General features: G+C 48.0%; 1 protein-coding gene across 1 annotated transcript in view; it reads left to right on the top strand.

The window, feature by feature from the left end:
* Positions 1 to 15,791, top strand: part of LOC102374695 (sulfhydryl oxidase 1-like) — a 60,308-nt gene extending 44,517 nt beyond the window's left edge. The window contains exons 11-15 of the mRNA XM_006037491.3: positions 3,437 to 3,566; positions 7,880 to 8,002; positions 8,173 to 8,320; positions 8,961 to 9,137; positions 10,652 to 15,791. Of these exons, the coding sequence (XP_006037553.1) occupies positions 3,437 to 3,566; positions 7,880 to 8,002; positions 8,173 to 8,320; positions 8,961 to 9,137; positions 10,652 to 11,499 (1,426 nt within the window). The 3' untranslated portion in view covers positions 11,500 to 15,791. The remainder of the gene's footprint in view (positions 1 to 3,436; positions 3,567 to 7,879; positions 8,003 to 8,172; positions 8,321 to 8,960; positions 9,138 to 10,651) is intronic.
* Positions 15,792 to 16,801: the final 1,010 nt, after the last annotated feature.

The following is a 16,801-nucleotide window of genomic DNA, read 5'->3' as shown; positions in this document are numbered from 1 at the left end:
CGAAAAGAGCCCTGGGACTCCCCAGCTCCTGTGGCAGCCTCGGGGCTTTGTGGGGCTCGTGCAGAGCCCCCTATGTGGCGTGGGGCAGCGGGGATCAATCCCCGCCGGGCAGGAACTGGCGAGTTCAGGGTTTTGGGTTTTTTTTCTTAAAGGGCTGGAGCTGCAGCAGGCGGGGAAGCCATGTGGGGGGCTGGGGCAGGTGGTCAGGGGGCTCATGCAGAGCTCCCCACACAATGGGGGGCCGTGGGGATCGCGCCCCCCCCACCCCCCCACAGCACCCAGTGCATGGGGGCTTTTTTTTTCCAAGTGCTGGGACCTGGGGCAGGCGGGGCAGCCATTAGGGAGAGTGGGTGGGGGATGGGCCTGGGTGATTTGGCAGAATCAATTCGGGACATCAGGTATAGATGGAAAGGGGCATGCACCGCTGAAGCAATTGTTGACCAAGCCTCCAAGAGCTACTGAATAGGCCTGTGTGAAGTGGCTAGTATTTGCTCCTGCTGGTTCCATTCCTTGCCCGTGCTCTGCAGGGGGCTGCACCTTAAGACTATTCACGTGTTGAAATCTGTGTTCAAGTCAAGCATGTAGGGAGCAATTGTACTCCAAGAGTCTGCACTGACTACTTTGTACAAAAATGCTGACTGGCTGTGTCAGCCTCAAGCCCTGGCTGGTATTGGACCTGGTTCTCTTCCCTGTTCTACCTGCAGTTGTGAAGGGGTGGTGTTAACATTTCCCAAGTTTGAGAGAGAGGGTGCTTGAATTAGGGCATTCTTTATTAAAGGTATTTCCAGCTCTGGACCTTGCTCTCAGAATGTGCGCCTGTGTTCAACAGGGCTGAGATCAGTTGACCTTCAGGGCAGGCCACAGTTAGCATCTAGTTTACACTGCTGAGTGGAACCAGAGGAAAAAAAATGCAAAAAATGCTGGGAGATGCAAGATACTGGTTTAGGCTATTAGGAAAGGACCACAGGGGTCACTTTTTATGACATGTAAGGTAAATGGATAGCAGTGAATATGGTTTTGAGAGTGCTGTCATTAAACAGGTGTCAGTATGAGTTGGGGATTCAAATCTTTAACTACTTTTGGTAATTCAGAGGGGCTGGGAGCTGCTGGATGTGATGTCCCACACACATGGGAGACCAGAGACAGAGCATGTGATCAGAACATGGTTGGGCAGAGGCGATGTGCCTTTGTGTAAATAATAGAATAGAGAATGTGCTAGTTTCATTGCTGAAGTGCATGTGCAAGTGCCTTTTTTAAAGGCTTAGAGCATATGATTTAGAGTAGTGTGAGTCACCTCTGGCTGGAAGAGGTGTGGTCATTCCCAGTGCTGCTTCTCCCCACAGGCCTTCTTACCACCCTGGGCTCCCAGCAGCTGAAGATGAAGTTGCCTCCCACCCCTTCTGCTCAGAGGGGAGCATCTCTCCTCCTCAGCTGATATCAGTATCATTGTAGAAAGGTCACTGAGGGGATCCTGTATCTGATTCTGCCCCCTTCATTACCTGCATGTTTTTTTTCATGGATCTGAAAGGTACCCCTGCTGATGGCTTTGCTGTGAGGAGCAGCCCCATTGGCAGGGCTGGGGAGCTGTCTGAGGCTTAGTTTACACAACAGTTTTCCTGGCAGAGCTGTGTCAACCAGTGGTGTGAAATATAGCACCCTGTAGCCAGTGTGGCAGCAGCAGCAGCCCCCTTCCTCTGCCCATCTGGATACAGCTGTACCATCAGAAGAAGGGCTTTTGTCAGCTTAGCTTGCTGAGTTGAAGAGGTGGTGTAGCTAAACAGGCAGGAAAAAAACCCTTTTCTAGTGCCATGTGCCTTATGTCCACTAGAGGGCTCTCCCAGCATAATTATGCCAATCTGAGAAACCCTTAGGAACAAAACTATTATGACTCTTCTCCCTGTGCAAAACAGGGATCAGACCATTTGGGTCTTGGCACCAGAGGCTAATCATCATACCCATAAATCAGTGGTTCTCAACCTTGTTAGGCACAAGGCACCATCAGAAAATGTCAGTTCTTAATTTTCACTTTTTTTAATTCAGAAAAATAAAAGAGCAATTCTGCTGTTGCAAAGAACTCAGAAAGACCATGACAGGTCAGAATGCTTTTAAAATGATGAATTCCCGTTTGAAATCTCTGGGTTTATCTTCTGAATCATATTTGTACACACAACAGGTGCTAACACTGCATGGCATCCTATAGCACTCCCTTGAAAGGATGCCATGGCACCGCGGGTGAGAATCACTGTCAGGGAGAGATGAGTGATGATGTCCTCTGGAAGCTGAAAGGAGTTTGTAGGATTTGGCATCCAGCTAGGTAATTTGAATGCAATTCAAAGGGTGTGCTTTTATTTTTAAAAAATTAGAAATGTAATGTTGTTTATGTAAGGGGTAGAATTTGTGTTATGTACAAGTGTGAACCAAAACTTCCAAAAAGCAATGGGCTGTGTACTGAAAGACAGAAAAAGGAGTTAAGGTGCTAATGATTTTATGAACTTTGTTAGAGCAAAAAGTACCAGAACAGTTAGATAAGAAAGGAAGGTGAAAACATATGGGGCCCTTGGGCACCAGCAAGTTTTAAGAACAGCAAAGGTGTATAATTAAGGGCCTGGAAGGCTCCTCTTTTAGGATGGAAAAACAAGGCATCCTTGGAAGAGAGAGTGAGAGGAATATAGAGATTAGGTTGATGGCCAGTTCTGTCTTGGTAAGGTTAGTATGGTGCCCCTGAAGGAAGAATGGACATCTGCAGCCTAGGTTCTGAACCATTTCTGGGAGACTAGTACCCCAGAAGTAGATGATATAATTGGAAATTTAACAGGTAAAAGAAACTGAAAGAGAAGGGTTCTTTGCTATTAATAGCAACTAATGGAACAACACTGTCATGCTTCTCGGGACTCCTAGGTGGCTTAGTCATGGCTTTGAGTGCTGTTCAATGTTTATTCCTAATATTTCTGTGCAAATGTTGCTTTAGTAAAATAGTGTCATGATGTGGGATGTTACTTCTAGTGCACACTTGGAGTAATCTGTATAGTAGTGCTTAGCTTTTCATTGTAATAGAAGAATTTTCAGCTGAATTATTGGCAAGTCTGTAGCATTCACAGATGTTTAGGGCTGGAAGGGACCTTGTGAGATTATTGGGTCCAGTACCCCTGCTCTGGGCAGGAAAGACTGCTGGGGTCAAATAACCCCAGCAATGTGCATGTCCAGCCAGGGTAGTACAGGCTCCAGCCCTGAGGGTGAAGATAGACTGCAAATTGTAACTGAACTCTTCCTTCTTCTCATGAGACAAAGGATTAGGACTCAAGTTTGTAAAGTGGCTTTTTCTTGCAGGCAGAAGAAGTCTTGGGGAAATGGCCGTGGCTTTTTGCCAGAGCAGAGCAAAACAGTTCTCTTCCTATAGGCAGGCTTGCTAAATTAACATGTTGCTTTTTCTTTCCAGCTCCAAGCTCTACATGGCTGACCTGGAATCTGCATTACACTATTCCCTGCGGGGAGAGATAGAGAGGTTCTCTGTCCTAGAGGGAGAGCGGCTGGCAGCCCTGAAACACTATGTGACAGTGCTGGCCAAGGTGAGCACTAAGCACTCTTCAGCCAGTCATGGCTTCAAATGGCTGGATGGTCCAGTTGCCTCCTCATCCCAGTAGTAAAAGCCTTGTGTTCCTGATGTAAGAAATGAGACATTTGACAGTTGTCTCACTGTTATCACGGCAATTGGTAGGCTGCCCCATCATGTCAGATTAGAGGAGAGGTAGTCTAGCAAGTGAACCTACACTTGTCCCCTCACAGGCTGGTTGATCAGGGTTCCAGATAAATCAGTGTTTCCTGGTTTGGTTGGCCGAGGAGGAGGGCTCAACCTGTTTCTAAATATCACATTCTGACCTGATTTAACAACCTTTCCTTCCTCTGTGCTTTAAACATACCTATACCCTAGCCAGACTATAACAAACCCATTTGAATGATGGTCATGTGTGAACCTGCTTTAGGAACTGTGGTTGGGTCCTTAGTCTAAATATTTCAGGAACTAGGAATGGATCATCCACTGAGCTGGGAATGAAACCTCCCCCCCTCCCAAATCTGGACTAATCAGTCCTACCAACCCTTCTTATAAACCACAGCTTTGAAAACCCACATTGCCATATTCACAATTCACAACCACCTCCTTCGAACTACCACAAAGTGAAGTCCCTGTGGCAATGATGTGTCTCCCACCTCTACCACAATGCAATATGTTTCCTCCAGTTTCCTGCTCCTGTCTCTGCTTCTGCATGTGAACTGGCTATATCATCAGAGAGTTACCAACCAGTGCTTTCTGTGCTCAGCAGCCTTTGAAGTGTTGGGAACACCTCTTCTTAACTATGGTATATGGATGACCTGGGAGCTGTCTACAGTCTCCTACATAATCCCCCCCCATAGCCAGTCACTTTGAAACATTTTGACTCTCTCCACCGCCCCGACTTCCATGATTTTTTGTTTCACAAGACACTAAGTCCTTTGAAATCCTCTTTCACTGGATCAAGGTTCCCTCCCTTTACCTTTTCCCCCACTCCACCCACTTTACTGCTCATAAGGAGCTATTTTACTGTGATATAAAATGACTGCTGATCAATCTTTTAGAAACATTCTGGTATCCATAGAAGTGCCTTTGGGGTGGCCTATTATCCTGTTTTCTTTAGAGGCTTGGGTCTGGGCCTGAAAAGCTTGGAAGAAGCTCTGAGAAGAGCTTCAAGAATGCTTTAAGGTTCTAGAAAACATGCCTTTGTAGTGAGAGATTTAAGAAACCTGGTGTATATAATGTAGTCAAGAGCAGGTTAAGAGGTGACCTGGCAGTGGTCTAAAAGCTCGGTAAGAAATTCCTGATAGTAAAGGGTTCTTAAATCTTGCACAAACTATATGCTTGTGAATCCCAGTGTCAGAAGCAGATGCTGGGCATGCTCAGCCTAGAAATAAGGTGCACGTGTTTAACATTTGGATAGGGGATGGTCCATGGAACTGGAGGGGTTCCATGCCAGGGCTAAGCATCTGGAAACTGCACCCATGCCACATTCAGGAGGTGATGGCGTGGACAGGCAGAAGTGGTGATAGTGTAGATGCAGCTTTCAGCTGCCTATCTCCAGCTCAGGTACTCACTGGCTGGAAGTTATATCCCCATTGTAGCCAGGGATGGGGGGTGTGGGGAAGTGGCAGTGCCATGACTACAGCTTCCCAGCTGCCTGGCCTGCAAACAAAGACCTTTGCCACTAATGTGCTGCTGAAGCCCCCTGGCCTGCATTGGACTGGAGCCCCAGGATTTTCCAGCCTACAGCTTCTAAAGTTTGCCAACCGCTGCATTACAGTGTGTAACCATTGGAATAACTTAGCTAGAGTAAGGTAGAATCTCTGAGGTTTGCAGACATTTCATCAAGACAAGCTGGTTAGAAGGGATGCTGTAGCTCAGATTGAAGTTCTGGACCTGTTGCAGAAATTACCAGGTGAGACTTTCTGCCTGGTTTCACAGGAGGTCTAAGTAAGTTATTATAACTGTCACTTGCAGCCTTAAAATCTTTGAACCTAAATATAAGTCATGAGTGCAGTGAGTCTTAGGTTCTCAGCTTAGACCTTAGTTCCTTTTGCGCATTACCAGACTGGACCATTACTAACAGGTGAAGCTGGCAGGCTCTGCATGTAAAAGCACTAGGGCTGACTAGCTAGGGGTGCTGCAGGTCAGGAAAAGATGCATTTGAAGAGCTGTGTGAGGAGGGCATGACTATGAAAGGAGCAGTCTATACTGAGAAATGCCTGTGATGATATCTAACAGCAGTAGCAATGTCAGCTTTTAGTCTTCAGAGATACGCAACAGAGGATTTGAGAAATGCACAACGAGTCCAGCTCACCATCTTCTGTCTCCCAGCAAAGTTCATAGATCGTGAGCTGCTGCTGAGGGAGGAATGGTGGCTTTGCAGCCTCCCTCCTGTGCTGCTCTCTCCGTATCAACATTTACGCCAATCTGTTCTTAGTTTGGAAATAGCTGGTGCTGAGCATTGAACAGTGGTATTTCAGACATTGGCCACTAGACGGAGCAGTACCACCAGGATTGCAATGTTCTAGCCACCTTTGAACCCAAAAGCTTGCTTAAAAATTGTTTTCCAACTATTTAAGTTGGTCTAATAAAATATATCAGATTCACCCAAAGAACCTTGTCTGCCTAGCCACCTAGAACAACTTAATCTGCTCCAGTCCACAGAATTTGCCTTCTCTTCTGTGTTCGTCAGCTCTGGCTATAACTATTGCTGTTTCAGGAGACATTTAAACTAAGGATGTCTTGGTGTGGAGGGAAGTATTAATTTTGATTTTTTTTAAAGTAGAAAATCATGTTGTGGCACCCAGCCTGCATCTCCAGCATCTTGGGGTATAAACAGATGTTGCCAAATGAAGCAGATCAACTGTGCCAGGATGTGTCCTGACTCTTCATTGCGTGAAACGGACATTGCCTATTGTCCCACAGGGTCATGCCTCTGCCACTTCTGGGAGTGGCTGGGGCCCAATCCTGTGGGAGTACACTAGGGCATGGCACATCTCTACAAATGAGGGAACCTCAGTTTTCCTGGCTGGCAGAGGTACGCCTGGGGAACCTGCTGCTGTGCCTCTGCAGTTAGGGAAACTCCAGAGGATGCTGCAGAGATGTGACACCAGAGAATCCAATGGGAATTTCCAGAGCATGCAGGATCGGGCTCCTGAAACCCTGGAATGCCTGCCTGGGGTGGCTGGAAAGCAACTCCAGGCTTCCTGTACTCTCCTGCCTTAAAGCAGACACAGATCTACTGCAAAATAGTGGTACAAATGACTCCTACCTACGTTGTGACCACAAATTTAGGCACTTGTGTTGCGACAAGGGTCGTGGACATCTGTATGCTTGGCCTTTGTACTGCCGTGAAAATGTTTATGGTGGCACAAAGGTGATGTCTGTTTCCACCTTTACAGTACCTTTAGAGAGGACGGGAGGATGGTTGCAGTTTTCCAACAGAAATGTCAGGGTTAGAAATTAATGGCTGCCCCCCTGGGTGGATTAAGTCCATTTGCCTGTGTTTCCCTTGTATAGCATAACAGGTTGTCCATGTAGAACAGATGAGTGATATCCCAACACTCTTTGCCTCTCTTCTTTCATTCATTCTTCTCCTATTTGCTCGCCTGCTGTTTTTGTCCTTCAGCCCTGCCTGTCTCCATGTGTCTGCCTCTGTGTGATATGGGTCTCTCTTCCTGCTTGTGTGTGTGTCACTCACTTCTCCTGTCCCTGGAGTGCTTGTGGTTTTAAAGTGCTGATACTAATCGGATTTGAGTTGACTTATTGTCAAAGTAGCTTTCTGTGTTCCTCAGAGACTATTTGGAGCTACAATTGAGATTTGGATCTTGGCTCTTGGCCCACAGGACTGACTTGTTTGCGTGGGCAGCACTTTGAATACAAATGAAAAGCCCTCCCAACATTAGCTGCTTGAATCATGACCGAAGGGTCCCTTCATAACCAGCTGGGCAGACCTGGGCCTCGGGTACCTGTGAGCTCTCTCACAGCCAACGTTCTGTTATCATTCCCATCCTGGGATTGCCTGAGACTGTCATAGCTGAGAGTTTCTCCCAAGCAGTGTCTCACTGTGCTCTCCACTTTTGTCTGAAGGAGGTTTGCAGAGAGCACTAGGGCACAGCAGGACATTGCTAGGAAACTGAGTTAGTTGTTGCATGAAGATTTCTGTTATGTTACTCCCCAAAGGTCTAACTCCTTCTGACTTTCCTGGAACCAAAGTCAAGGATCTCCACTATATCTGTGCTCACCTCAGTCACAACCAGGGTTGAGGCTGTTCTCCTTCATCATACATCCTTCTCTGTTTTTTTTTGTTTTTGTTTTTGCCTGCAGTACTTTCCTGGACGTCCCTATGTCAAGAACTTCCTGGGCTCTCTGGACACCTGGCTGAAGAACCAGAAACAATCAAATATTTCCTGCAGTGCCTTAGAGGAAGCCTTGAAGAATAAAAAAAATGTAAGGCACTTGGAGAATGTTTCCAATCAGCCCTGTTGTGGGGTGGGGAGATGGCATGTGTGTCTGTTGTCTCACTGGAGTTCAGCCTTCTGCTGTTGCCTCCCTTTATCTCCTGGTTTATCACTGGGGTTGTTCCAGCAAAATCATCCCTGTCTGTTTTTCCCCATCAGGCTCCAAAACCAGCAGTACTGACACACAGTATGACATGGGTAGGATGCCAGGGCAGTAAGCCTCACTTCCGAGGGTATCCCTGTTCTCTCTGGACCTTATTCCACCTACTGACAGTTCAGGCATCAAAGTACAAAGCACGGACTGCAGGTAAAGACACACCCTGTCTGTGTACCCAGTTCAAATATAACAGCTGTTGTGCCCATACAGAAAGGGTTGGGGAAACTATCCTGTCAAGCAGGCCCAAATTCTCCTCAAGTCAAAAGGCCTTAGAATGGCCTTAGCTTTTGGGGGCAAATAAGGCATGTTCCAGCAGAGGCAGAGTTGTCAGAACTGAAAATTTTCTCTGGAATTAGATGGCAATCAGGAATGGCTACATTGAGGTGGCTGTGTTTGTCAAGGGGAGGGAATTTTGAAGCTGCAGGAATTACTAAAAAAGCTTGTTCCATCTTTGGCTTCTGGCCCTGACAGGGGTCCCAAGTGCCAAGAAAGCTTGCTTGTTTGGCTGGCCCCTGGCTTTGCCCCACATAGAGCTTTCAGATGGGTCAGTGTACCCAAGGCTGCCTGCTCTGGAGGTGTTTAGTCTCCTGAATGCACTTTAACTTCAGAGAGCTGGGAGGCTGCCAGGAGGAAATTAAAGGGATTGTAGATCCTGTTCTGCAGGATCCAAGGTAGCTTGGTGGCTGTTTGGATAGTAAGGTACATGCAGTGGCACCACATCCCTCTGAGACATAAGGTATCCCCAGCCCTGCATGCTACACTGACAGGGCTGTCTTATCTCCTCCACCAGAGCCGTTAGAGGTCCTTGGCGCTATGAGAGGCTACATCCGTTACTTCTTTGGTTGCCAAACCTGCTCGAAGCACTTTGAAGCCATGGCAGCAGAGTCCATGAACCAAGTGAAGAGCCTGGATGAAGCCATCCTGTGGCTTTGGTCAAGACACAACCGGGCCAACGCGCGGCTGGCAGGTAATGATCCTGCCACTGGTATTGGCAACAGCTTGGGAGAGGCATGGGGAGCATGGGATTTTTCCCTATCCCTGATAAGAAGGGTCCAGACCGCCCAGTCCTGTCTGAAGGAGGGATGGGGATCAGGGTCACATGAACAGCCAAGCTGTAAGGCTTGGGTTTAAAGTGAACCTTTCACAGATGCCCATTAATACTTTAAGAAGTGGCTGAGTCAGTACAGGTGTTTGGTGACACAGAGCATCCCTTCCACCATAGTGCAGGGAGATCTTTCCTCTTTTAGCGACCACTTTGCAGGCTGCCAATCACTTGGGAAGCAATGCTGGGGATAAGGGGAAAGCTTGAATCCAGGCAGTGTGCCTTCATGCCCCTCCCCAGCAAATTGAAATTTTGTTAATCAAGGCCTGCAGTGAGTGAGTAGCCCATAGTGAGTATCTAAAGGTTAACTCTGCAATCTAGAAAGAGGTTGGCAAGGAGAGGGTGGAGCTCACAGGCCCCTGAGGTTAAGGGAACAAGCAGCTGGCTGCTCCGAGACCGGGACCGCCCTAGAGATGGAGTTAAATCTTATCTGGCTTCCCACAGGACACTTTAAAAGATGACACGTGCCCTGGGCGGACCCTGGTCCTGAGACATCTCTCCAAATGCTCCATTTAACTTCTCCTTCCCCTCCTGCCCAGACACACAGACGCTACCCCTCCCCCTCCTCCCACGTGCCTCTTGAGTCCACTGTAGGGAGGAGTAGGGGACAAAAGCTATTGACAGCTGAAGGGGGAGAAGACTAGTGTCCTGGCCCTAGGGATAAATGAACAAATGACTTCCTTCTTGTCAATGTGGCCTTCCCTCCCCCCCACGGCCCTGTCATTGTGGGTGGCCAAAGTCCCAGAATTCATTTAGTTCCCCCCTGCACACAGTTCACCCAGTGACCCAAGCAGTGTGACCACATGACTAAATGAAAGCGAGACTGTCTGGTATAGTGGTGGGCAAAGGGAAGAGCTTGCTGAATTTTTATGAAGCCACTGTGACATCTTCCCCTGGTTGCTCTTTAAAATAGTGGACAGTGCCTGTACTAGTCGATGAGGGCAAGGAGGGGTCTCTGGACAGAAAGTCTCCAGTGAAATCAGCTCTAGAACTGAAGCTCAGTTCTTGGCATTGTTGGAGGCTACAGTCTCCCCCCAGCCACACCCCTGAAAGGCATATTAAGAGGAGCTGCTGCTGCAGATGACTGGAGAGGGGAAAAAGGGGATGACTTTCCAGTAGGGTTGGTTGGTCCCCAGTGGAACACTTCCTGCACCGCTTGGTGTGAATGGGGCCTGGCTGGAGCAAAGCAGAGAGATGAGCTAGGGCTGCAGGGCTCTGATGCAGTGGGAGTTGAGTAGGACAGCAGAGGGGCCACCTCTCTGAGATTGCCTATCTCCTGCCAGGAGTGTAAATGCTCTGCCTACTGTGCTAAGCCACGCTGCTGCAGCAGAACCATCTGGGAGTGTGCCTGACACCTTTGTTTGCTCTGATTTGTTCAGGTGACCTAACGGAGGACCCCAAATTCCCCAAGATGCAGTGGCCTCCCCCAGACATGTGCCCCTCCTGCCACAACGAGGTCAGTGGACAGCACGTGTGGAATGAGCCAACTGTGCTGCGCTTCCTCAAGATCCATTACTCACCAGCCAATATCTACTTTGATTACACAGAGCCTGAGAGAGTCCTGTTGGCAAGGCAGAGCTGGGAGGTGGGAGGTGGAGAGAAGGTTATGGGTGATGGAAGAGCAGACATGCGGAGGAAAGAGAGAGGAGAGAACAAGGGGGAAGAAGATATGGAAGAAGAGGAGGAAGCAGAAGAAAGGAGAGCACAGGAGCCAGATGGAGTGATGATGGAGAGGGAAGTGAGTGTTCTGGAGAGACAGGAGCTGCATAGGCCGAGCATCATCAGGATGAACCCCAGGGTGAAGGAGCTGGAGGAGGACATTGTGGACCTGGACTCCTTCAGTGAGCAGCACTTCAAGAGCAAAGCCCTGAAGGAAGCAGCCTTGGCAGCCAGCAGAAAACGGCGGCTGAGCAAGAGGGACACCATACCGCTGCTGATGGCAGATGATGATGGCCACCAAGCCTTTGACTACGTGGCTGCTTGGGAGCGCCTGAGGCGACGAGGGCTGGACTCCAAGCAGCTTGTTGGTGCCCTGGAGGAGGAGGGAAGTGACAGTCTAAGGAAGAGACAGTGGTTCCGTGTGCTGGGACTGGGGTTTTCCCGCCTGGATGTCAGCCTGTGCATCATCCTGTACTGCCTCTCCTCCGTGTGCCTGCTGGGCATGTACACCTTCTTCCGCATGCGGTTGAGGTCCCGCAAGGGCCGCCCTGGTTTTCCTGTGGCATAAGGCCTGAATTTGGGGAGCAGCTGAGGCCACTGGGGAAGGGGCTTGGGGTAGGCACTTCAGGTCATGTACTGACAGTTCCTTCTGGGTATCTTTATCTGAAGAAACAGGGAGGCACCTGACTCTTCAGCAGGGTTGCTATAGCAGTGGGTGCAGCTGGCAGATTTCTGGAATGTTTCTGGCAGCTCAATGGTCTCTGGCCTTGGCACTGCAAAAACATGGTGGTGCCCAGTTGGGCAGTCATGGCTTATTTTTCTTCAGGGATCCAGAAGCCTTAACCATCACCATCAGCTCCTCTGAGTTATTCATTGAAACCACTATAGGGATGGTGTTTGGGGCAAGGGGTGCAATGCTGTAGAGAATTGTGAGAAACAGGAGAGTTCTAGCTGTCCCCTTGTTCGGAGAAGCTCAGGCTTCCCTCCTTTCTGAGCTCAGGCTATGAGTGGTGTTGTCCCTTTGGACCAAATGACACTAGGAAAATCTCAGTTTGAAAGTTACTTCAGGTAAGCCCATCACAAATTGCATAAGAGCCATTGCTGAGAGGGTGGTCCAACCTGCTCTTGCTGATCTAGTTTGAAGACCCTCTTTAGCAAACACCAGGTCTGCAGACTACAGTTCTACCCTGCCTTTGGATGAACTGGCTTTAGAAAGGTAAAACAGGCCGTTTTAGGGTAAATCACCATAATTTGAAGACAGTGGGTAGAAAATAAGGCACCATTTGAGTAAACAATTAACATAACTGCCTCTTCCCACTGTCCCTGAAGGGCTGTGGGAGGGCTGGATAGTGAGGCATCTCTTGAGCTTTTCTGTTTTTTGTATCCCGTGCTGAACCAAGAGTTTGATCAGACTCCTTTTCATATTCCAGACATCCAGACAGACAGCACCTTACAGAAACAGGAGAACTGGTGCTTGAGAGATGCATAATGCTGGGAGGTGCCACTCTGACCATATTACTAGGGCTAAGGCAGATCTCCCAAATCCTGACTTGGAAACTTTTCTCCACCCCCAACCCAAGATTTTTGTTGTGAGCCACAAGGGTCCTTAACCTGACTCACCTAAACCCTGTCTTGAAATCCCAACTACACTGCAGTGTTGGGTTTCTTCTATGCCAAGTCTGCATTCTTTTGCAGGGATGGGGGTGTGCACTGGGCTTATATTTGATTTCTGCTTCTGCAGTTCAGAGCTTCCATCCTCAGATCATATGTCAAAAGTCACTGCACTTTCAGCTTGGTCATGCACAATTCTGCTAGAGCTTTTAATTTTATACCTCGTAAGCCTGTGTGGTAGTTAAGAGTGTTTAGTTTTTCTTGTCCCTCCCTTCTGTGTCTGGGGCTACACTAATATTGAGGGAATTCTGTTATCTGGGTCATGCTGCAGTTCCTCTGCTGTGGGCATGTTGCCCCACCTTCTAGTGTTCCTGTCACACTGGGAAGAAAATGGACCAGCGTTTCCTATAAGTGTCCCAGGTGGGGGCAGTCTTGGAGAAAACTCTCCCCGTACGGTCAAAAGCTACAGGCCATCTTTAACTGGAAGTCCTGGGCTGCTCCAAACCTGTGAGCTGCCTAAGATCAGAGCACTACCCCCTACCTCAGGGGTGGGCAAAATGTGGTCCATGGGCTGGATGCGGCCTGCCAAGCTATTCTATCTGGCCCATGGGGCCCCTAAAAATTTAGAAAATTAATATTTATCTGCCCCTGGCTGCCTGTCCTGTGGCCCTCAATGGCTTGCCAAAACTCAGTAAGCAGCCCTCGGCCTGAAATAATTGCCTGTCTGTGCCCTACCTACTTTATAAGGAGACCAGGACCATGTCACATTAGCACATCCTTTCACCCATCGGGGTCCTCTCTTATTGGTTTCAAAATCCGGGCAACCAAAATTGGGCAACCACAGTTTTCCAGATTTGCACCCAGGATCTTGTTCAAACCCAGACCCACCTGTATGAAGAGCACTTTAACGTCCTGGCATTAAATTTCTGACTTGCATCCCCACACCTGTTTTGCTTGCTGGTGTTTGTAGTTTAATTCAATCCTTCTATTTAATACAAACATCATGTTGCAGCTGATGTTGAACTGAAGAAGGGGAGTTGGACTGGAGGAATCCTAATGAAAATCATAGAAATGATGAGTCATATCTAAATCATCCCCACTCATTCATCCAGTTCTTCCAGGCTACACATTCCCCTTCTTGCATTCACATGTCTGTGTAGATTGTGAGCTCTGCAGGACCTTGCCTTATATCCTAAAAATAATGACCAGTATGTCTCCCTCTGGATAGCTGCATGTTGTGAAAAGTAGAGCTGCTGTCAACTTCCTGGGGACCCCATCCACCTGGTTCTTCCTTTGCAGGTTATCTTCAAAGGTGCTAGGTAACTAGTCTAAAATTAAGACCAAGATTTCCAAAAGGAATGGGAGATTTTGTTTGCTCAATCTGAGACCCCTTAAAAGGGACTTGATTCTTTTCATAGGTCTTGTGCCTTTAAAGAGGGATCAAGTTTGGCATCTGAAATAATCAATACTTTTGAAATTGGTAAGAAGGACCTCCTGTACTCACTCCAAGGGTTTGCTGGGGTTGGGAAGAGGGGAAGGAACTGTGCTACCCTATCACTGATGAGGGAGAGCTTAAAATAGCCCAGCTGCCTCTGCTGCTGTGAGGTCTGATCCATTTCAGGCAGCAGTAAAAGTACCAGTGGCTAACCCATGCATGTTTTGCCCCAAGTAATAGGTGACTACAGCTCCCTCTCCTGCAGACAGTATGGAGCTGTTGTCATCTCTTGCCATTTTTATTTTTTTAACATCCAAAACTCTTCTATTCTTATTGCAAGCGAATGAGGTTCGAATGTCCTGAAATTTGGAATTGGGTGACAACCTGTTGGAGCCCAAGAACACTTGTGCTCTCAGCCACTCCATCTCATCAGTGCCCTTGGGAGCCACCTGGCCTCTGCTTCTCTCCTTTCCCTTGCATGGGCTTTGCCTGTCCTTAAGTAGACCCTTCTGAGGTTTGCCCTGAGCCAACAGAGATGCTTCTGGCACTGAGATGTGATGCAAGGGAGTTGGAACAGGGACTCTTCTGAGCAGTGTTTATAAAAATCAGGGCTGGGATAGCTGATCTCTTTGCTCCTTTGAAAAATGCACTCAACCTTGGTGTCAGTCTTGAAAAGCTGACAGAGTGCTGCCTGCCTCTCCCTGAACCCTACCTTTGGCTTGGTTGGTAGCCCTTGGGATAGGAAATCTGCTCAAAAAGTTCTGCTCTGTAGTGGGTGAAGGAGTATCTTTTTATTTTTTTGTTGTAGCAACAGGTTGGTTTGGTTTAACTTTCTTCTCTTTAAAGGGGTGAGTTGGTTTGTAATCCATCATCTTCCCTGTTCTCTGGAAGAGAGAAAGTCTCCAAGTGCCTGGCTTCTCATGCTGTCATTGTGTCTATGCTTGTGTTAGTAGAATAAATTATTTTTGTTAATAAACGTTCTGTTGTGTTGAATCACAGGGTGTGTATAAAGTCTGCTGCATTCATGTGTCTCAATGTGGGTGACACAGGGCAAGATCCTCTCAGTCATTGTACATGAGTCTTGTTCATTCAGTTCAACTGGGACCTGGGCCCGGACCCATTTCTGCCAGCTGTCCAGCCCTCATGTCCTGTCCTCTTTACTGTTGTCACTTCCCCTTGCACCTTTAATGCCTCTTGCTTCTGGTTTATTTCAAGCAACTGTCCCCCCCTGCCACTTTTTTGGCAAACCCTGGCTCCAGTTCCTCCCCTTCTGGACATAACTAGGCTGTGCTGCATGGTGCTCCACTCAGAGTGGCCTGTGGGAATCTGCTTAAAGGATCCTAACACCCTCCATTGTGTACACATCTCTGCATCTTTGTCTCCACCGTTGAACCCTCACTTCTATTCTGCTATAACCCTCAAAGCTAAACAACCCCTTGCTCTAACCCAGACACTGGATTGTATCAGTTTTCATCCAAATTAACAAATATTTTTACAAGTTCTTTATGCTCCACTTCCCACCCCAACTCCAAGATTTGGTTCTTTCCTTCCTGTGCTCCCCTCGTATCTAGCCCATGCACTATACTGAAGTGATCTATAGTCTGGTTTTCCCTTCATACCTATTAACTTCACAAGTCCTACTGTGAAGAACTCCTCCACCTTCCCTCACTTTTGCCTGCTTGTAATCCACCAAAAATCTCGCATCACTTCTGTCCTGGCAGTGTGAAGACTGGTCATGGCTGTTTCCAGAGGCCCATCCCTGGTAGCTAGATGGAGTGGCTGGAAAACAGCATGATGCATTTGTGCTGCTATGCTTCAATAGCCCTTAGCATACCAGTAGCCCTACCTGGAAGTTTCTACTTGATTTCTCTTCTCTTCGCTGTGAGGCCTGCTGCTGGAGTAGCAATTCAGCTAGTGAGGCTGGTTGACCTGAAAATGAATGAAGAGGCTTTAATTTGGTGAAATGGTTCAGAGGAATTGCTATCTGCCAGTCATTTGAAGGCCTACATTGATTGAGCTGGTGGGTCTCAGTCCAGCTCCTTATAGGAAACATTCATTATCATAACTTCCTCATACTTCAAACACAGGCCCGAGCTTCAAGTAGCCATGAAGAAGAGCCCCAACCCATCTTTAAAGAAGGTTTTCACTCTGAACTCAGGGATGGAGCTTGGGGCTAGATGACTGGACCTTGTGAGGTCTCCTCCAGCCCAACCTTTCTATGATCCTATGATGTTCAGCTCCCTTCTTCCTATCAGCCTTGCTGCTGCACTTGGTGTGGAACTAAACAGATGTGTTCTCTCCCCCAGGCTTTCTGTGTCTGTTTCTTTTCTCTAATGCTAATTTCACTTTAAATTTAACACAGCAGTTGTGAGCGGCCTCCACAGTGTCATGTGGGGCAACTGGAACCTGCTGCAGCACTTTCTGGCACTTGGATGCCCTTGCCCCAAACAGACCAGAAGGGCAGAGGTAAGGAATCACCAAGGCTTGGTGCAGCTGATGCCCCTTGTCCAGGAATAGGGGTATACTACTGCTGCCCAAGACATTAATCTTGGGGGTTAGGGCAGCTGGCCTCTTCCCCCTACACCCATCAACTGCTTTGCATCTTGTCTGGAGACTTGTCTGGCTATTTTTCTAACAGTTTGAATTAAACCCAAGTCACCACCTTTTTGTTCGTGCTCTCGTCCTCTTCTCCCTGTGCCCCACCTCTCCCCAGCACTGCTGTCCCCATTTCTCCTGCCCTTTTACCCTTGTTACAAATCATTAAGGAAAATGGTTGTTTTCCTGAGCTGGGCCTGGGCCATCTGGTCCCCTGGTGCTGGCTAAA

Source organism: Alligator sinensis, unplaced genomic scaffold (genome assembly GCF_000455745.1).
Source record: "Alligator sinensis unplaced genomic scaffold, ASM45574v1 scaffold2165_1, whole genome shotgun sequence".
NCBI lineage: Eukaryota > Metazoa > Chordata > Crocodylia > Alligatoridae > Alligator > Alligator sinensis.
Note: the sequence above shows the minus strand (reverse complement) of the source record. Positions and strands in the feature narration are given on the sequence as shown.